Here is a 19,796-nt window from a genome sequence, read left to right as displayed (position 1 = left end):
ATTTGATTTGAAATTTTAAAAAAAAAATTGATGAATAATAAATTTTTGAAAAAACTCATAGACGAACACACTCTAATAAGATATTCTCCTCTCGTATTGTCTATCCGTTTATTTTTTTGTACGAAATTTTAAAAATATTAGTATTATATGTATTTAAAGTAAACTAGAATTTATTTGATTGTAATTTAAAATTGATTTGAAATAAAATATATTTAATTTTAATTTTTGTTTAAATAATATTTTAATATGACAATTTTTTAAAATAATTAGTGTTATTTTAGTTTAAAATTACAATAGAACAAACTCTAAATATTTATAAAACTATATTAATAGCTATAAAGCTAAAGGAAACAAAACCGAAATATAAAATTGAATTTCGAATATTGCAAACAATATGATCATTTACAATCCACATTACAAAATTATAAGTTTACAACATTGAAAATTATACAAATTTTGTTACCATATTATTAATTTTTGCTAAAATATCCTAAAATTTAATGTAATGAATCAATTCTCTTCTTTCTATATATAATATTTTTGTAAAATCTAAGAAATATTGAGATCCCATAGCAGAACTTTAGAGCAACCCTCTGCAGGAATTCCCTTCAGCTTCGATTCTTCTTCAAGAACTCCTTCTCTTAAAAACTTCAGCGAACTCTGCACCAATTATATCGAAATTATTTTATCCATTCTAATCACACCTTAACGCAATCAAGCTCGAAATTTCAATGTTAGGAACAGACAGTCATGTAAAGAAGGCCGAGGAAGTCGAGAGAGAGTCAGAAACCTGGGAAGTGTCTTGAGCAGACGATGTCCGGCCCCATCTCTCGGGATCCCAAAGAATGGAGCTATTGAACGCAAAGCTCGATATATGGATGCGACGAGGCGTTGTGGCATCCGCGCCTGTCGAATTTTTCCTTCTCTTCAAATGCCATCCCAATACTTCGGAAGAATCGCACACCGGTCCTTCTATTACAACCCTCTTCCTGTTTGCCGATAATCTCGCCATTGGCCATGTCCCAAACGCCCTGCAAGAAAACACAAGTCAGACACGATAATATTGAAGTAAAAATTGTAGGAAATTGCAAGAAGCTTTCTCGTACTTTACAAAATATTGCATAAAATTTCAAAAAAATAATTTTATACAATAGTTTTTAAAATACGAGAATGAAACATAATATGTATACATGGACTGATGAGGAAAGGATTGGAATCAAAAGAAGGAAACTCACTCGACGGCTCTGATCTCGTCGAAGAAACTGAGATCGTAAACATTGGATAGCCCTGCAAAGTGAACTATCCCGCTGAGGCGGTGGTGCTCGATGTGATTCAGCGCAATGTTCCTCTGATGATCCATTTCCGAACTCGCGTCGGTGAAATTCTCGCCGAATACGACGTGTCTGTACATGATCCCGGTTCTCCGCAGGATCTCCGAGACTCGGGAGCCATCGGATTTCTGCTCGATCACGATCCACAGCAGCGGCGGAGCCACTAACTTCAACGTGTTCGCCAGCCTCCTCAACAGCACTGTTCGAAGCTTGTCCTTGGTACTTGTCGGCGTAACAACGATCACTAGTCGTCTCGCAGACAAATCCTCACTCCCTTTTTGCTGTTGTTTATCCTCGTCTTCTTCGTCGTGGTCGTCGTCTTTCCGAATCACTGCTCCTTTTACACCATGGCTTTTCCCGGAAACAGGCTCCGAATCATCCAACAAACTTCGGTTGAAGTTTTCAGTCCTTGGCTGATGAAAGACTTCCACCGGCTGGCTGGCCGAGAGGGACATTGTCACATGGCTCGAGAATATCGACGACTTGCCCGTCGGCGCAAAACCTGTGAAGAAACCCATAACAAAGCACAACAAAAAATGAACTATGGCTTTCTTCCACAAGTGTACCTTCTTCTTCGATCTCTCCTGCGATCCCATAATCCTAAAAACGACAAAAAGAAAATAGAGATCGTTCGCTCGTTCGATCCCTAGCCTGCAGGATGTTATATGTTTTTGAAAAAAGAAGCAAAAAACGGCGGGATTCGAGAAATAATCAAGAATCCCTTGTAGGTAAATTCAATCATATAGCAAACACTCAGCTTTGCTTCACAAAGCAATGACTTGAAACATAAGATATGAAAATATAATATTGCTTTCTGCACCAAATAGTAGTTGAGATGTGCATTCATACACCTAAATTTATTTTGAAAAGAATAACACCAAATAGTTTGGATTGTAAAATACTAATCTTGACAGTGAATTAATTCCTTCTTAAGAAGTTTACACACTGTCTGCTTCATCATCACTAAACAATTAAAGTCCACACAGCCCAAAAACTTCAAATTCAAAACATAAGAGGGAGAATTTATAACATAAATTGTTGGGATTTTGGTACAAAAGTGTTACTAAAAAATTGTTCAATAATGTTGTTATCAAGTCACCTCGAAGATTATAATAACTATCAATAAAAAGAGATCAAATTGAAAAGATCACAGGTTCCTACAATCAGAAGAGCTCATTAGAACACAAGTCTATGCATCAAAACTAACGGAAAAGGGAGATCATAACTACTTACAAAACCTAGAGCACACCATACTCCCGATTAAAGATAGACCTCAAGGTGTACGTCCATTCTTCTTCTTGCCATTCGAAGCATTTTTGCCATCTTCTAATGTCGGCAACTTTGACAATATCTGATCAGGGGCAGTTTGCAACCACAGAGCTTCACCAGTCTCTTTATGCTTAAAGTCCGGCCATTTCGAGGATTTCTTTGTCAATCTATTATCCCACCATTTCTTCGGATTCTCCACCAAATGCTTCCATGAATCTTCCCTTTTATTCTCACTCTTCTTCCCACCTCCCTTGACCGGATTCGCTTTCATAAACTTATTCTCACTTTTTTTCCCACCTCCCTCGACAGGATTCGCTTTCTTAGAGCTATACTCACTTTTATTCCCACCTCCCTCAACCGGATTCGCTTCCATAGACTTAACATCAAACTTCAACATTTTAATCTGCAGCAATGCCCACTCCGGCGCTGTATTGATCCAAAGTCCCTTGCCGGTGTTCTTGTGCCTAAAATCCGGGAATTTTCTTTTCACCAATCCATTAGCTTTGTGAGATCGAAAATCCCACCACTCATGGGATCTTATCAGCAGATTGTTCCAAGATTCATCCCTATCTGTCCTCTGCTTGTTCTCATCTCCTTCTTCAGCTGGTTTAACTTCAACAGCTTCAGCATTGTCCTTTTCGATCAGTATACTCTTCAGATGATCAAACAAGTGTTGAACAATCAAATTAAGATCATGTTTATCCATCGATTTTCTGACTTCCTCACTTTTTCCAGAGCTCTGCTTCCCAATTTGCACATCCAAATCGTTACCAGAATCAATGCCTTCAACATATTTAAGATTTTCCGTCACAACATGCAACCCCCCAACGCTATCGCTAAAAGTAAACCCTAACGGTTCTGCACGCAATTGCCCCGACACGAAGACGCGATCATTCTCCTTCACATGATAAGCGACGGCGTGAGCCAAATCCCCTTCGCACACAACAGGAATGAGCGAGGAACTTTTCTCACCATCGCTATTTTCCGGAGAAATCAAAACGGCGGCGAAGTGCTTCCCATCAGCAGCTGCGTCGAATCGTACTGGAGCTTTGACGTAGCCTATCAAATTCAAGGAGTTAGCCATTTTTGCTTGGTATGGAATGCTCGTTGGCCTCGGCCAAACTGTTCGCGCCTCATTCTGCTTCTTGACTCCCTGAGAAAACTTCGACGATCCAGAAGCTTTCTGTGTTCTAGCTCTGGTTAACTTCACGGTTTTGGGGATCGAATCGGCAGTTTTCGTGGAATACAAATCCAGTTGTCTGACGACAAAAGACCTAATCCTGGTCAATGATTTCGATCTGGCGAGTAAATTCATGCCGCGTAGAAGAAATGTTACTAAAGAAATAATCAGTGCAGAAGAAACTTTAGGGTTTAGTGAGATTTGTTATTTGTAGAAGACGTAGCGAGGACCGAAGACGAAGATAGCGGATAGCATTAATGCCGACTCAGCCAGAATGCTATGGCTCTGTTAGTCTGTTTGCCTTCCACATTTTTTTTGAATTGTTAATACACTCATAGAAGTTTTCCCGTCAAATGGATTATTATTTCTTAAGAAGATAATAAAATTACAAGTGATGAAATTGTTTATTAAAATAAATTATTACATAAATTTAAATAACAATAAAATATAATTCATTTTTAAAAATACTCTCAATTTACTTTTTTAATTACTATATTTACCTCGTTATTACGTTTAAAAGATATAATATCTAATTATTATTATTTATTTAATATTTCTTTACAATAAATACTACCATGTTATATCTACGTTATATTTAGTTACTAACTAAACTTTAATATTCATTTTTCTATTTTTTTTTTTTATAAAATGAGCTAAAATATTATTTTAACTAAAACAAAATATTCTCAAATATCAGTTGAACTAATTCTAACCCAAAACACACAATTCACAAGGCAACAATCTCTAACCAAAGCATCACCTCATCAAACATTAACAAAAATTTTCAGGAATTAAATTAGAACATGTCAAACAAGAATAAATAAACAATCTATGTTAAGCACAACAAAAAAAGGCCCTATTGAATAGGGATTCACAACAAAATTGAAGGCTCTCAATATCTTTCTTTCTTTCTTCATTTTTTTTATTTTTTTTCATGTAAATATCAATCCTAATCTTGAGATTTGGTAGAAGAAATTGATTCCCTCTGCGGCCTATGCTTCCTCCATTTTTTCTTGGGCAGAGACATGATCCATTCGGGAACTTCGCACCCGGAGGCTTTCATAACATTGGCCACATTCCGCAGGAACGGCACATCAGCTTCAGTGTAAAAGGTTATGGCTTCCCCACTCCTCCCGGCCCTTCCAGATCGACCTTTACACAAAGGGAAACATCTTTATTAAAGCTCGACCAATAAATACTTCAATCCAAATACAGATAAGGAACTACAGGTAAAATGTCTGAAGAGCATTCTTAGTCCTATTTTTTCGGGTTGAGTAAACTTCCCACCAATGACTCCATTTACTCGTATTTGAAGCAATGAAACACAGATATTAATAGAAGGTAGAGATCTCGCAGGAAGCTAGATTAAATTGGATATTGGTAGGTAGAAAGCAGTAGCAAGTAAACAAAGCAACCCCTAAAGCCGTGCAGGGCCAAGCAGACGATAATAAAAGCTCGGGCCGCAAGAAACATAGAGATCAACATACCAATCCTATGAATGTAAGCTGCAGGTGAATCAGGGAAATCGTAGTTAATGACACAATTGACGCCTTTGAAGTCCATGCCACGGGCAATAACATCAGTGGCAATCAAGACCCAAGTCTTCCCCGACCGGAAGTTACTGACAGCATCTTCTCTCTGCATTTAAATTTTTATAATGATGCATCAAGCAAAACATCAGTTCTGTGCAAAGCTAAAAACCCACCATCTTGAAATACAGTAACAATTAATATTTTGCTCCGTTCCGGAAGAACCGTGGATTTCCTGTCCCCACTCTGTACACTTAATATTCGATTCAGACATGAGAAAGAATACTACCTGTATTTGGGAAAGATCGGCATGGATGACATCAGCTCTAAAGTCTTCGTACTTCAGTTCATTGTAGAGTTCTTTGGCTCGCTCCTTGTTTTGGACAAAAAGTAGAACTGGTGGGTTCAAGCTCTGAAATAACCATTTAAATCAGTACGTTGTGACAAAATGACAATCTTCATTCTACTAGCAAAAGTAGCGCCTTCGAGGCATCGACAATAAAATTACAAATATGAACAATAACGAGTGTAATAGGTAGGAGAAAGATCCCTCTATAACATATTTGATGAGATCAAAAAATACATATATACATCTTTAATCAGGCCAAACATTAAATAAAGACGAAGAAAAATAACTTTGCTTGTAAGATGCATACCTCAGCAAAATTAAGACGAAGAGCAAGGAGTTTCCCCTCCTCACTTCCTACAAATACGAGCTTTTGCTTTATTGATTCGGAAGCAGAGTTCCTGTTCAAAATAAAAAAACAACCCGTCACGAACCTGGTGGGAAAACATATCCAACAGATACCATCTTGATATTGGCTATCAGTAAATACATACTTCTACATATTAATTGACAATAGTTATTGTTTGTACATATCCCATCAAAAAATGATAAACATAATATACAATATATAATGCAAAAAAGTTAGTTACTTTCTCCCAATGATAACACGGACAGCATCATGCATAATGGTACGCGCAAGCTCTTCAACAGTATCAGGCAAAGTAGCACTGAACAACGAGCGCAAGATTGAAGGGTTGGAGCATGCTTTGACGACCGCATCAACCTGCTCAACCAATCCTAACTCAAAAAGCTTGTCGGATTCATCCAGGACAAGAAATTCGACCCTAAACGTAATAGAGAGGGTAAAATGTGTTACATGTTTAAGCAGAACCATGGTTTTAAACTTTCATTTATCTATTTCATGGATCAAGGGAGTAATTAATATCTAAAAATAGTATATCAAGATGCATTGCATAATTGAAGCTGCAAAACCAGTAGAGAATATATCTTACTTGCTTAAATCAAGTTTTCTTTTTCGGAGAGCAAACTGCACCCGGAAAGGAGTAGATATGAGAATATCACAATGCAGTTTTGAAAAATCAGCTCCTTTAGCCAGCTGCTTAGTCATTAACTTAATGTAAAACTTCTTCCCTTTTGCCAACTTGTTGCATTCTCTTGCTGTCTGGGCTGCTAGCTCCCGTGTAGGGCACAGAATCACAGCCCGTATACCATCTTTCGAAGCATGCTTATAATTGGAAAGAGATAATTTAGCAATAACTTTGACAAATATAATAAATATACCTGTCAAGAATTTTATTGTATCTTAGATACCTTGAGTTTCATAAGGATCGGGCAGACAAATGCAAAGGTTTTGCCTGAACCAGTAGGGGCACATGCAAAGCACTCCATTCCCTGGAGAAGATACAATGTTACCATATAAAAGTTTTGTGCACACACATGTTCATATAACACAAAATATATTGGGCCTGGATACACTCAAATAGCAACAGGATTTAGAGGAGCGTTATATTTCACAAAAGTTCCCAGACAATTCCATAGAGAAGAAAAAAAAGTGAGGAACATATAACAAACAGCTCAAATATTTGACATACGGATAATAAGACGGGAATAGCCTGCCTTTGGATTGGTGTTGGCTCCTTAAAACCCAGTTCCATCAAGTTCCGTAAAAGGTAAGGTTTGCACTTATACCTGCACAGGATGATTATTAAATTAATTTTGGTGATAATAATATAGGGAAAGGACAAATATTATGTACTTGATGAGTGATGATATTAATTAGAATAAAGCATTTGGGTCCAGATACAGCAACAAACTGGCAAAGGTACATATTAGAATTGAAAGGAATGTTCAACCATGTATAAGTGCAGGACCTACAAAACAGTGAAGTTTAACCAACTTCATTGAGTAAATTAGTAATTTCATTCACTTTTATTTTTTAAATACATATTTTCCAGAAATCCCATTCATGTCTATATTTTAAAATGCTGTCCTGAATAGTCACATTACAGATACACTAGTATACTTCAAATATCCCTATATCTTTTACTATATTTAGCGAAAAAATGTATATTATGTATACGTCTTGCATTCTTAGGATACAACAGCGAAAGCCAATGCTTAAGTAGCGGAAACTAAGCAAGCAAAAACTGAAGCAAATTTGAACCCATACCAAATATCAAAAGGATCAGTTATTACCTAGATCTCAAATCCTCAAAGTCTTGAAGCGGAGATGGTATATTGCTCCTTGACACATGAATATTATGCCTCTTCCGTAAAAGAGCATCCCTCTATAAACCAAGAACAATGACAGACAAAGATTGAGATATATTACCTTGATAAAACTTTAATACAAAATCAATGCAGACTCAAACATTTTCTTTTATTGACTACAATTCAAATTGGATTATATCATTCAAATATTTAGAATAAAATAGCAGCAAATGAATAAGATTGAACCTCCAACTGCCTATGATATTCCTTCTTCTGTTGTAAAAGCTCATCTTCATCATGCTTTCCTTCACCAGCTACACCCTCTGATTTCGACTTTTTAAACAGACTGAATCCTTCAACTGGGTCTGAAAACCAAAGGAATGGGATATGAAAAAGTTTAGCTCGTTAATTCTTAGCTAACAAGAAAATTCGATAGTATACACTACACACAATATGTGTTATCTAGAGCTGTAAAGCAAACAAGGTGTTCACGAACTCAGCTCAGTTTGCTTATTAAAAACTCGTTCGCTAAACTAAACAAATCGAACGCGAATATAAATTTTAGTTCGATATATTAGTGAACCGGTTCGAACTAATGTTAGATAGTATTTGTTAACAAGTTAAATTGATATTTTTATATTTAATAAATATATATATCTCTTTAGAATATTATACATCATTCTAATTTTTTTAATATAAATCTATTCTAATAATTAACAATTACAATTATTAATTGAATTTAAATTTAAATTTAAATAAAATGAAATAAATAAGATAAAAAAATCTGCTTATCTAGCTGAACTGAACACCAACAAAAAAACATTGTTTAACAAGATATCCTTCCTTTTCTACAGTGTCAAACCCCTCAATTAAAGTTTACCTGAGGCACCAGCCTTTCTCTTTCTCTTTCTATCTGAAATGCCCTCCTCCATGGCCATACTCTCATACCCAACTAAGTTCGCATTTTCCACCACATCATCACTTTCTTTCTTCTCCTAATTTCGAGTTCAATAACAATTGATAAGCAAAAAAATAGTACAAATAAATCGATTTAAGTCACAACGGTAACAACGAAGAACCTCATGTATCGAAAATTTAACGAAGATTAGGTACTATACAATAAATTCACCTTGAACCTGGAAAAATCATTGGCAAATTTCTTCCGATTGAATGTGATCCCAGCGAAGAGAAACGAGGAGTCCATTACCAGTCGTACCGAACAAATCAGCAATACTTAACCAAACCTTCGGGACTACAAATTGATTTTTGGGTCTCACCGCCGCTGCAACCCACAAGCAGCAAGTCTCAATCAAACAGCAGGTGCAGCCCGGCAACACAATTTCAGCACTGATCCCGTCCTGCCGGAGCAGTTCCACCGCCACCCCACCAGAAAACAGTTCCAAATTCCAATGCCTTCCTGTGACTAGAGAGAGGAGTGGAAAAAATCCTAGAGAGAGAGAACCCTGGAGGAATCCGGCGACACCACGACAGAGAGGGCTTACAAGACCCACTTTCTTCTTGGACTTGAGTTTAGGCCCATTCCTAATCAAAAAGATTAATTATTATATAATATATACTCATCCAAGGTTACAATTACATAGATTAATTTACACTACAAACATCAACAATTCCGTTGTCGTCCAGCGGTTAGGATATCTGGCTTTCACCCAGGAGACCCGGGTTCGATTCCCGGCAACGGAATTTTTTCACCTGCCATCAAATTTTTATTTTTACCAACCAAATCTTTACACATAAGAAGAAATCAATGCACATCTCTCTGAACAATAAAAACACAAAATTACCACACTAGTAAACGTTAGAAGTAGCCGAGAGTAGTCTGTTTTAAATAATTACCACTAACAACAAATACACGCTCCACCAAGAAAAAGCTTTGACTTTTAACACAACCAAGATTTCAATGTTCGAATGCCAACAACATAATTCAATTCACATCAACTAGTTTCTATGAATCCAACTTATAATCCTCACCGAAGTACTTGTCAATTAGCTCATTCGCCATGTTTCTTAGCTCTTCGTTTTCATGAAACTGGAATCTTTCCATCGCCTCGATTCCATCCTCTTCCTCAACAAGCTTCGGCCCTTCGCCATTTGGGATTCCCCTTAGAACCTGTGGGATAAGGGGCATATTTTTTTGACATCAATGCTAGGTTCAAACCATGATATGAGAGTTTTTTTTTTTTTGGTCATGTTGTAAAAAGACTGATTTCATATCAGCTCATTTTTTCAATTTTAATGACAACCAGTATATGGAAAATTGTCGTCAAGGCTTCATGATCGATGGTGATAGTCAGAGTTTGCTTACCAGTTCTGTGAACTGAAGACCGAGTCGGGCAGCCTCTATATCTGCAGATCTAATCAAGTCGAGGAAACCACTGAGAGACCCACTTCTGACAAGAGAAACTAGGTGATCAAGAATCAACTTTGGTCTTCCAGTGTCTTCAGCAGGTGCAACACAGAGGTTACCAAGAACATATGCCACTTCCTTTCTTATATCGAATGGCGCATTAGACAGCAGATGTATTAATGTGGGCACAGCATCACTAGAATGTATATATTTTTTATGATCAATAGAACCAGCAGCTAAATTAGACAGCACCCAAGCGGATTCCTGAAAGTTACACAGACAGACACATCAGATATTCACACTACAAAAAATAGCAGTAGCTGTATTAATCTGAATCTGATCAAGATGATTCCAGGCAAGAATATTTTCACACCACCTTTTTTAAGACACGATGTTCGCTTTTCAAACATTTGATAATTGCTTTGTTTAAATTTGCTGCAGGGTTAGAAAATGAAAAGTGTCAGCATAGGGGGCATCTCTTAACATACAACAAGATACTGAATTGGATTCACCTGTGATCTCATGCCCGACAATAAGAATATTATCAGTTACATAAGCGTCGCCAGCAACCATGTTACCTAAACCCCGCAACACCTGTATATCATAAAAAGCAGCACGCCCAACATCATGACATAGTAAGAACCTAAATGAACTCTAAAAGCACAGTAACATTCAGGTTGTGGAGAATGGCGATATTCAGTGATTCTTTATCAATTCAAATATATTAGTGCAAGAGTAAGCAGCATTCTTGCAGCTCACAGATTTTCTCACTGAAATCTACAAACTCTGAAAGATGCCATTTGAAATAAATATTGCTAACAAGAAAATATTGTACGGATATTGGATATTTCCATGGTCATATTTAATCAGCCAGTTAATGTTTCTGATAGTGTGTGTATATTGAGAATCAGATAAAACAAGTACTAGCCCCTATTTTATGTGTGCTCATTATGGATTAAAAGTATATCAAATTAAAAATAGATCTAGAAGAGAGGCTTACAACATGTTTTAGCACTCAAATATACCGTTAGTATATTAGATTTACTCAATACATTTTAAGCAGCATTTGAACAAAATATTCTATTAGAATATAAGCTAGTTATAGCCCATTACCGGAATAAGAAGTTGGAAGCTATTTGAAGATTCCAATCTCTCTACAAGTATTTGCAGAAGATCGCTTTTTGCTAGCATACTGGTAGCAACTTTGGACAGAGCAGTGAGATACACAACCACCCATGCTACCTCGGTTGCCAATTCCTCTTCCCTGATTAATTCAGAAAATAAATTATGAAAGAACTCCATACAAGTGTGAAAAACAAATTTAAGTATTCAAATATTGATTAACAAACACAAAGTTTAGTACTCACCCCCTCTTCAGGTGTCGAAGAATCGCACTAAGAACACCATCAATCCTTATTAAATCTGTTGCAGCTTTTCCGCTTGGTCCCTGCACAAATATAGCAAGCCATGCATATATCTCAAATGAAGAAAGTAGACTTTCAAAACTAAGCTGCACCGTTTCAGGACCAAGGTACCAACAGAGTAGTTATATATAGTAAAAATACAATGCAAGATGGCGGCATAAGCTGATGCAGACTTTGAAAATAACAAGAAAACGACCATTCTAAAGTTGATATTATATATCGTTGTCATATTAATAAGGCAAAATTTTAAAATTGATGCAAACACGTGCAGCTCAGAACATGCTTCACCTTAATTAAGTTTGATAATGCCCAAGCAGCTGTTCTCACAGTTGACCCCTTGTTTGGCAGCATCATCCTTGCGAGAGGCTGTAAAGCTCCTTGCGATAGCAAAATGTTCCTTAGCTCCTCGCCTTCACCAGCAACATTTCCCAGTGCCCACGCACATTGCTCTGCAACAGGGAGCGGACTTTTTTCTGCAACGCAGTTAGTTTCTTGACATTTAAAGAGAATGTAGAAGATCACTACAGAAATTATCATGAATGAATAATGACTGCGTTGGTGAACCTCTTATGTTATATAGGATTAATCTGGATAATATAACCACACACATAAGGAGAGCTGGGGAGAGAGAGAGATCAATGATCCATCTTCGTTTACACGAACGACAGAAGATAACAAATGGGCAGAATAGATGGTTCATAAACCCAAGAACAACGGCGACACAACCATCATAACCATCTACTTATCATCCACAGTAATATAGGTAGGAAGTTCCAACGAGCAGGTTGGAACCAACAGTCTCTCCCTTCCAAATTATTTTATATGCTAGAATAAATCTCCAATCTCAGTGACAACAAACCACCCTAAATATTTTTGGGGAGATACAAAATAAAGTAGTTTCTGGAACAATTGGAATACAGTTTTCTAAGCCAAGATGAATCTTTTCCAATCATTATCTTAGTCACACCAAAGGTTATCTGAAGTGGCTTGGATTAAGACATTTAAGGATAGCAGTGTAGCAATTGCCTGGAATTTAATAATATCAAAAGAATCAACCCAGCTTCAATACGATTTATATAGTGCTTGATTAGATCACAAGACACAAAGACAACCTCCAAGATGATGAATCCCACACTTACAAAAGGTCATGCAAGAGAAGAAAATGCTTGTCTACCCAATTAAGCTTGGCTAATTCGTGAACCAAGTGTAAGCAATGAACCCACCAATTTTATGCATCATTACCATCCAATAAAACCAAAGCTCAAATGCCCTAGATATGAGGAATCAAGAAATACAAAAATTAAAACAAAATAAAACACCCGTAAAATACCAACCTCCCATATGAGCAATAAGTAATGGTAATGCAGGCAACAACGCTTTGGTTTCTTCTGGTTTTCCAGCTGCTATATTTGTCAGACACCAAGCTGCCTCGAGTAACTATTTGTACCATTTCACAAAATTTACCATCAAAAGGCCACTCAATTGACAATAAACTTTTATAACCCTTCACATAGAAATTAGCACAAATTCTCAAACCTGCTCATCAGGTGAACCAAAGGAAAGGCACTGAATTAGGGTAGACATTGCTCCAACATTGAGAGCAGCTTCAACTGGTGGGCATTCCGATTTTGATAACAGTCGTCTTAACTGCCGAAGAGCACTAACTCTTTTATGTATTGCTCCTTTTCCCCTAGGTGACAGAAAATGTTTATACAACCCACATTTCCCCATCAAACGATCTCAAACGATTCTAACTAATAAATAGAATATATTTCAAAAAACATATAAAACTACTTTCCTGCAGTCCCTAAATTTAACCAAATGTGCAGTAGCATGATTAATATATATGAATAAGAATTCAAGATAATGTTCAATTTGGATGATATATATACATATATATATATGAACACAAGATACTACCAACCATCAGAATGTGGATAAACTCGAGAAAATGAAAAGGTAATTCAGCATACTGATATCCAATGGCGTGTTTCAAGTCTTCTACTGCTTTCAACGTCTGATCCACCAAAACTGATTGCTCTTCATCGGTCTCCATTGTTTCATCAATAGCAGAGTCTGCATCCTCATTGCTAACGCCCTGTCTGCACAGACGCTTTGATCGCATTAAAGCTTCTCTCCTTTCCTTCCCTACCGATACTGCAATTTCCCGTCTCCTCTGCACCGCAACACTTCCAACTGAAAAACAGAAGCCAATACATCCTCATTCGAAAAATCAAAGAACAAAAAACATACAATAACTGCTACTCACTCAAATCAATTGAAGAATCTAACCAAACAATCGTATCGTTCCAAAATAACAGTAAAGATACAGCAAAACCCTCGCAGAGGTACTAAAAAATAATATGCTCGCCCGAAATGACTATAGCATCTTCAAACAAACTAGTAACTGCTTTCAGTCGCGCCATAGAAATGCATAAGGAACAGAGAATGAAGTTTGCCTGATGACTTCATGGGTGCTCTTTTGTGCGGCGTTGAAGTATCTTCTGCCATCACTTCGATCCTTTCGGCTTCCTGACGGCAAAAACAAGCAATTGAAAACCCGCGCCGGAGGGAAATGTTTGAATTTCAGCCCACCGGAGGGTTGGGGAGATCGCCGGCCAAAGAAGGTGGTGGGTTTGTCCGAATTGGGGGACCAAATCAAAGGGAGATATTTAAGGCTGCGTTTAGGTTGACCCTTTTTTGTTCATTTCAAACATTTCCCTAAAAACATGTGAGCCTTGAAAAAATACTTTTGACAGCCTTGCTTGTTTTGTTTGTAAGATTAGTTCAATTTTTCTTAGTATAAAAATTAAATTAAACATTAAATAAATTTATAAGATGTACAAGGAAAACACACCGTATATACTTCATCCATTTGGGGTGTGTTTGTTTTGGGGTTTTGGATTTTGAGTTGGGATTTGAACTCAAAAATTTTGAATTTAAATAGTTGTATAATGTGATATAAATAGGTGTTGATGTGATGTTTAAATGTAAAATTAACTTTTAGTATAATATAAAAAATAAAAATAAGTGTTTGATTTGATATTTTTGGAAAAAAAAGGGATATATAGTAAAAATTAAATCCATTCCCCAAACAAACACACCACAAAAGTTTTGGATTGAGAATTTTTTGAAAATTTTGTGGAATTTCAATTTACATCCTAATAGTCTTTTCACTAATATAATATCTTATAAATTTTGGGAGAAATAATAAAATTGTCTATTCAGATTATACAAAAACAGATTCGATACATTCGTAATCTAATCTATGGATAAGATCAAATATAAATATAAATTTACTAAATATCTAAAATATCTCAATATAATATATAATTAAATTTTAATATAACATAAAAAATAAAAATTTAATTTAAAGTGTTTTTTAATTTATAGTATTTTTTAGACATATGTTAATTTTTAGAAATTTAAAATATACTCTCTACGTCCCACTTATCATGTCAAAAAAAAGTTATACATTTTAATTTAATTTAATTTAATTATAAGTAAGTATTAATATGATATTTTGATCGTAAAATTAATTTTTCATATAATATAAATAATAAAAAAATAAATGTAATTTAATTTTTTTAAGAGAAAAAAATATTAAATAATAAAAATTTGATATAAGAAAGTATCATAAAGTTAAGGAACCCTATATTCTAAAGCCATTTTATTTGTTAATGTTGGAAAGCCATGTAAAAGCCTGCGGTGGGCTTGGATTAGAAGAAAAGGAAAATAAAAGAACACACATATGACATAACCATAAGTGCGTGTACGTACCTAAGGTGACATTTGGTCTCCACCAGCAAGCCAGCTTGGTATGGTACGGCCTTTTATTTAGATCCAAAATTTGATCAAGTTCAAAACGTGGCCTACCACAACCATAATCAATCCACTCGCAAAAAAACAACTAGGACTAGTTTACACTTCAAATCAAACTGTCCTCTTCCTCACATTTCCCACAAAACCCCAATTTCCACCCACATAAATAATTATATTTATTAAATAAATTTATTAAAAATAAAAAATTATTAGTCATTCCGTCCTAGATAATACGGGCGTATTAATGTAGATACGAGAATTCATGTAAAATATAATTAATAAATAATTAAAAAGTATATTAGTAAAAAAATTATATTTTAAAATTAAAATAATAGTTTAATAGATTAAAAAATTATAAATTTAAAATTTAAAATACTATAAACATTTATAAAAATAACAAATTATGTAGAATTTGACGAAAAAGAGTATCTTTTAATGAAACATACAAAAGAAAAAAAAAAGAAAAAATTATTATTTAAATAAAAATTTTAAGTTAACATTTTATTTTGAATTAAATTTATATTACAACCCATCAGCATCATTGAGCACAACAATTTCAATATACAATCATATTAAATATTTATTTATATTATATTAAATAATTAACTCTGTTTATATAAGTAATTTTTTTTTTTTACTCATTTGATATTATTCATTTTTCAAAAAAATATCACATCAAATACTAATATATTATTTATTTATTTTCATACTTCCAAGTCTTCAAAAATTTCGAAAAACTCTATCTAAACAAACTTGATATCATTTAAAATAAATACCATCCCTCCATTTCAAGAACAGCCCTTTTTTCAATGATAGTCAAATTTTGGTTCAACTTCCCTGCAACAAAAACAGTACAGAAAGAAATAAAGCTGAATAGGAACTGAAACACAAATATTCAATTCCATGTAGAGAGAGAGAGAGATCTAGAGAGAGAGTAATAAATGGGTGTAAATGCAAGAAAAGCCTAACCCATCTATTCATCCCAAAAAACAACAAAAGAGAAAAGGAAACAAAAAAATTCTGCAAATTCTCACACAAGAACAACGCAAGGGAATTTCTTGAAAAACAGCCATTGTCGTCTCTCTCCCACAGCCACATACACACAGATATAGTGAGAGAAAGACAAATTTCAGATAATCAAGAACCAGAGAATTTCTCTCTCTGCAATTTTTTAAGGTGCTTCGATAGTCTAGTCAAGAAGAATCAATCTCCTGCGTATTAGGAACTAACCAAAAGATGAAAGGTATACCAATGCCGATTTCGAGTCCAAACAGAGCAGAGAATTTCCCGCCGCCATTACTGAGATTCTCGAGGACCAACACAGCCAGTAGAAGCAGAGGAAGATCACGTTCCAGCCCTATGTTCTACATCCGCACCAAAAGAAGCGCTGCCGAAACGGCTCAGGAACCGTCTTCCCCGAAGGTCACTTGCTTCGGCCAGGTCAGAACCGCCAAATCCAACGCCAAAACCACCTCCGGCAACCGCCGCCGCAGCTGGCTGTTTAGGAGGACCACCGGAAATCTCTCCCTAGGGTTCCGGCGCCAGAAAGGGATTTTCCGGCGAATATTCTGCAACTGCGGATTATTTTCGAAATCGAGCTACTGCACGGAAATCGACACAACGAAGAATTCAATTTCGACCTATTCCGATCAGAAGAACAATTCATTACCGCAAAATCCGCGCCTTCCGCAGTCAGAAACCAAAACCGATTCGATTTCCGTACCGACAAATGCCCTAATTTTGACGAGGTGCAGATCCGCTCCGTACAGATCTTCATCCCTGGCCGGCAGAATTTGGGGCTCTCCATTCCGCGACGCCGAAACTGCAACTAATGCGAAACCAGAGGGCTCGAAAATGCCTGTTGAATCAAAAACTAGGGTTAGCCATGAAAATACAAACGAAATGCGGAATTCAACGAGTAATTGCGTCGACGAATCGAAGGGAATCACCGTTGATGCAATCCACCCATTGCTGCTGACAAGATGTAAATCGGAGCCGGCAAAAACAGGGGAAAGGCTGAATCCAGAGACCAGTTTTTGGCGGCAGAGAAGATTCGGCAGCACAGTGGAGCAGAGCCTTCTTTGTTCTTTGCATAGTTCCAAGTAATTTCTTCATTTAACATTCAAAGAGTTTGAATTTATATATACTGTTTAGGCTAATTGTGACTTTGCTGCTGCTTACCATTCAAATGAAAAAAAAAAACAAAAAAAAAATTAGAAAATATATATGTTTTATTTTGGAACGTCCAATTACAAAGTAAAAGTTTCATTAAATACCTTACTTTTTTTTCACAAATACCCCCCTACTTTACATCACATCATTACTTTTACACTAAAAAATAAGAACAAAAATGTCATTACATTATTTTTAACTGCCCATATTAAAAATAATTGTATATATATTTTTTTTTTGGACAGAGAGAATATCAAATATAAGTATAGTAATAATATTATAGTAATAATATAATATATATATATATGTATAGGTGTGTATATAATTTAGATAGAGATATAGGGATTGATGGAGAGAGAACCGAGAGAAGAAAGATAAAGTGAGACTAAATTCTATCATTTTATTTTTATTAATTACAGTGCTTATTTATAAGTTATTTTCAATTCAATTAGTCATTAAAATTAGATGTGTGTCATCATAATATAATGACACTTATAATAATGCAATGAGTTGTTGAACAGATGACTTGGCAAAAGCAACAAATGACAACTATAAAAAATGCAATGAGTCATAACATTTTTTACATTTTTTTTAAAATTTTATTACTAATATACTTAAATGGTTGAAGTATTTCTTCATCCACTTGTTAATATGTATGATCCCATTACTCAACAAATATATGTATATATTTTTATTTACATAGATACATCACATTTTACACATCATAGAGTGCAAGTAATTTTTACATATCAAAATTTTCGTCAAACTTTGTCCCATCCAAATAAATGTCTACTATTTTAAGTGGATGAAACTAGTACATGTTTCGATAAAAATATATACTTCGTTTGTTACATTGTAAAACGGTCATTTATTTTTTTTAATTGATTAAAAAGTATTAGTATTTCTTGGGACAGTGAAAGTTTGTAAAAAAATTTAATATATTTTTGTAAATTATGTAAAAAAAATATTTTTTGATATTTGTATATAAAGTATTTTTACTGTATTAAAAAATTGATATTTTTTAATTTAACATGTAAAAATAATAAAAATAATATTTTGAACTGTGATCTCCTCGAATATTACTCCTATTTATACAAAAATTTAAATTAATTTTTTATTTCAAATCAATTTTAAATTGTAATTATATCACACACATATATTATATATATAAATTAATCTGTTATATAGATGTTTTTTTAAGTTTAAAATTTTTTTATTCTTAAAAAGCCTATTGTAATGAAATGATTATTTAATGTTACGTTTATGAAAGTATGGTACATAAATAATAATACTCCTTTTTTGTCCGGTCGACTTTTTTTTTTTTTTTTCTTTTTTTTTCATTTCATAAAAAAATATTTATTTTTATTTTCGACAAATTTATTAATTTTTTATATAGTTAAAAAATATAAATTAATTTAATTAAATTAGTATTATTATTAATTAGTTCAATAACGAAACAACAAATTTGGGATTCTTATAGGCACAGCCACGAGTTACTTCTATTTATTGACCGTTTTTATTGTTGCAGATATTAACTTACGCATGCACATGGGACTGACTGTTGACAGCATAAATAATACTCCTCCCCCCGTCCCTAAACAATAGTATGGTTATATTCGGTACGAGATTTAAGGAATATTGATATTATATTAACAGTGAGTAAAAAATATAGATAAAAAATATTTTTGTCTTTGTGAGTGTATTAGTGTAAAATATAGTGGCAATTGTGTAATAATAATGAAAGGGTGTGTTTGTTTGAAGGATTTTGGTAGATTTTCACTATTCATCCAATTTTTTCCCCCCAAAAACATCAAATCAAACACCTATTTTTCATTTTTTATATTATACTAAAAATCAATTTTACATTCAAAACATCACATCAAACCCTATTTATATCACATCATACAAACCCCCAAACAAACACACCCAAAGAGTAAGGGTAGTTATACAGTGATAGATTATTTATAAAAATAAGGCTATTGTTTTGGGACGGACAAAAATAATAAACAAAATTATTATATTGGGATGTATTGGGACAGAGAGAGTACTCTTTGCATGTTAACTAATTTGTCAATTTTAGCTGAATTACGAATTTCTAGATATTATTAAATTAGCAATTTTAGTTGAGTTACGAATTCCTAAATATTATTAAATTAGCAATTTTAGTTGAGTTACGAATTCCTAGA

At 34.5% G+C, this 19,796-nt stretch overlaps 5 protein-coding genes and 1 non-coding gene across 7 annotated transcripts; 2 read left to right on the top strand and 4 right to left on the bottom strand.

The window, feature by feature from the left end:
- Window positions 1–362: 362 nt before the first annotated feature.
- On the bottom strand, window positions 363–1,927 carry LOC127239944 (beta-1,4-xylosyltransferase IRX9). Its single transcript, XM_051258330.1, has 3 exons — window positions 1,236–1,927; window positions 791–1,031; window positions 363–660 (listed from the first exon to the last, which is right to left on the bottom strand). The coding sequence occupies exons 1-3, from the start codon at window positions 1,925–1,927 to the stop codon at window positions 550–552; spliced, it is 1,044 nt and encodes a 347-aa protein (XP_051114287.1). The 3' UTR covers window positions 363–549.
- Window positions 1,928–2,604: 677 nt separating this feature from the next.
- On the bottom strand, window positions 2,605–4,087 carry LOC127239943 (protein OSB2, chloroplastic-like). The gene has a single exon (XM_051258329.1). The coding sequence runs from the start codon at window positions 3,913–3,915 to the stop codon at window positions 2,605–2,607; it is 1,311 nt and encodes a 436-aa protein (XP_051114286.1). The 5' UTR covers window positions 3,916–4,087.
- A 436-nt stretch (window positions 4,088–4,523) lies between these two features.
- Window positions 4,524–9,369, bottom strand: LOC127239647 (DEAD-box ATP-dependent RNA helicase 57). Its single transcript, XM_051257892.1, has 12 exons — window positions 8,957–9,369; window positions 8,708–8,822; window positions 8,074–8,192; window positions 7,813–7,904; window positions 7,209–7,305; window positions 6,928–7,008; window positions 6,609–6,841; window positions 6,246–6,440; window positions 5,966–6,056; window positions 5,599–5,721; window positions 5,268–5,418; window positions 4,524–4,932 (listed from the first exon to the last, which is right to left on the bottom strand). Exons 1-12 carry the CDS (start codon window positions 9,029–9,031, stop codon window positions 4,730–4,732), a joined length of 1,575 nt encoding a protein of 524 aa, XP_051113849.1. The 5' UTR covers window positions 9,032–9,369; the 3' UTR covers window positions 4,524–4,729.
- An 87-nt stretch (window positions 9,370–9,456) lies between these two features.
- Window positions 9,457–9,528, top strand: TRNAE-UUC (transfer RNA glutamic acid (anticodon UUC)). The gene has a single exon. It is a non-coding gene; the product is annotated as a tRNA-Glu (tRNA).
- Window positions 9,529–9,605: 77 nt separating this feature from the next.
- LOC127239648 (importin subunit alpha-9) lies at window positions 9,606–15,448 on the bottom strand. Of its 2 annotated transcripts, XM_051257894.1 has the most exons (12): window positions 15,397–15,448; window positions 14,076–14,148; window positions 13,590–13,812; window positions 13,153–13,306; window positions 12,951–13,053; window positions 11,905–12,089; window positions 11,560–11,639; window positions 11,306–11,456; window positions 10,705–10,786; window positions 10,569–10,627; window positions 10,151–10,456; window positions 9,606–9,955 (listed from the first exon to the last, which is right to left on the bottom strand). In XM_051257894.1, the coding sequence occupies exons 2-12, from the start codon at window positions 14,125–14,127 to the stop codon at window positions 9,791–9,793; spliced, it is 1,560 nt and encodes a 519-aa protein (XP_051113851.1). In that variant the 5' UTR covers window positions 14,128–14,148; window positions 15,397–15,448; the 3' UTR covers window positions 9,606–9,790. The 2 variants fall into 2 exon arrangements, with proteins under 2 accessions (XP_051113851.1, XP_051113850.1); XM_051257893.1 differs by lacking the exon at window positions 15,397–15,448 and having other exon boundaries at window positions 14,076–14,325.
- An 837-nt stretch (window positions 15,449–16,285) lies between these two features.
- On the top strand, window positions 16,286–19,370 carry LOC127239649 (uncharacterized). Its single transcript, XM_051257895.1, has 2 exons — window positions 16,286–17,540; window positions 19,139–19,370. The coding sequence occupies exons 1-2, from the start codon at window positions 16,675–16,677 to the stop codon at window positions 19,143–19,145; spliced, it is 873 nt and encodes a 290-aa protein (XP_051113852.1). The 5' UTR covers window positions 16,286–16,674; the 3' UTR covers window positions 19,146–19,370.
- The last annotated feature ends 426 nt before the right edge of the window (window positions 19,371–19,796 follow it).

The sequence above is a fragment of the Andrographis paniculata genome, unplaced genomic scaffold (genome assembly GCF_009805555.1).
Source record: "Andrographis paniculata isolate CXL003 unplaced genomic scaffold, ASM980555v1 Contig78END, whole genome shotgun sequence".
Classification (NCBI taxonomy): Eukaryota; Viridiplantae; Streptophyta; class Magnoliopsida; order Lamiales; family Acanthaceae; genus Andrographis; species Andrographis paniculata.
The sequence above is the reverse complement of the archived record's forward strand: the minus strand, read 5'-3'. Positions and strand labels throughout refer to the sequence as shown.

Bases quoted from the DNA above. Each gene is read 5' to 3' on its own strand.
- LOC127239944 (XM_051258330.1), bottom strand. From the start codon at position 1,927: ATGGGATCGCAGGAGAGATCGAAGAAGAAGGTACACTTGTGGAAGAAA. The intron at 1,032-1,235 runs GTGAGTTTCCTT...GTTTTCTTGCAG, and splicing joins GACGAGATCAGAGCCGTCGA to GGCGTTTGGGACATGGCCAA. The intron at 661-790 runs GTTTCTGACTCT...TAATTGGTGCAG, and splicing joins CTGCTCAAGACACTTCCCAG to AGTTCGCTGAAGTTTTTAAG.
- LOC127239943 (XM_051258329.1), bottom strand. From the start codon at position 3,915: ATGAATTTACTCGCCAGATCGAAATCATTGACCAGGATTAGGTCTTTT.
- LOC127239647 (XM_051257892.1), bottom strand. From the start codon at position 9,031: ATGGACTCCTCGTTTCTCTTCGCTGGGATCACATTCAATCGGAAGAAA. The intron at 8,823-8,956 runs GTGAATTTATTG...ACTCGAAATTAG, and splicing joins ATGATTTTTCCAGGTTCAAG to GAGAAGAAAGAAAGTGATGA. The intron at 6,842-6,927 runs GTATCTAAGATA...TCCAATTATAAG, and splicing joins CGATCCTTATGAAACTCAAG to CATGCTTCGAAAGATGGTAT.
- LOC127239648 (XM_051257894.1), bottom strand. From the start codon at position 14,127: ATGGCAGAAGATACTTCAACGCCGCACAAAAGAGCACCCATGAAGTCA. The intron at 13,813-14,075 runs GCAAACTTCATT...TCTGTTTTTCAG, and splicing joins AGCACCCATGAAGTCATCAG to TTGGAAGTGTTGCGGTGCAG. The intron at 11,640-11,904 runs GTGAAGCATGTT...ATATTTGTGCAG, and splicing joins CATTATCAAACTTAATTAAG to GGACCAAGCGGAAAAGCTGC.
- LOC127239649 (XM_051257895.1), top strand. From the start codon at position 16,675: ATGAAAGGTATACCAATGCCGATTTCGAGTCCAAACAGAGCAGAGAAT.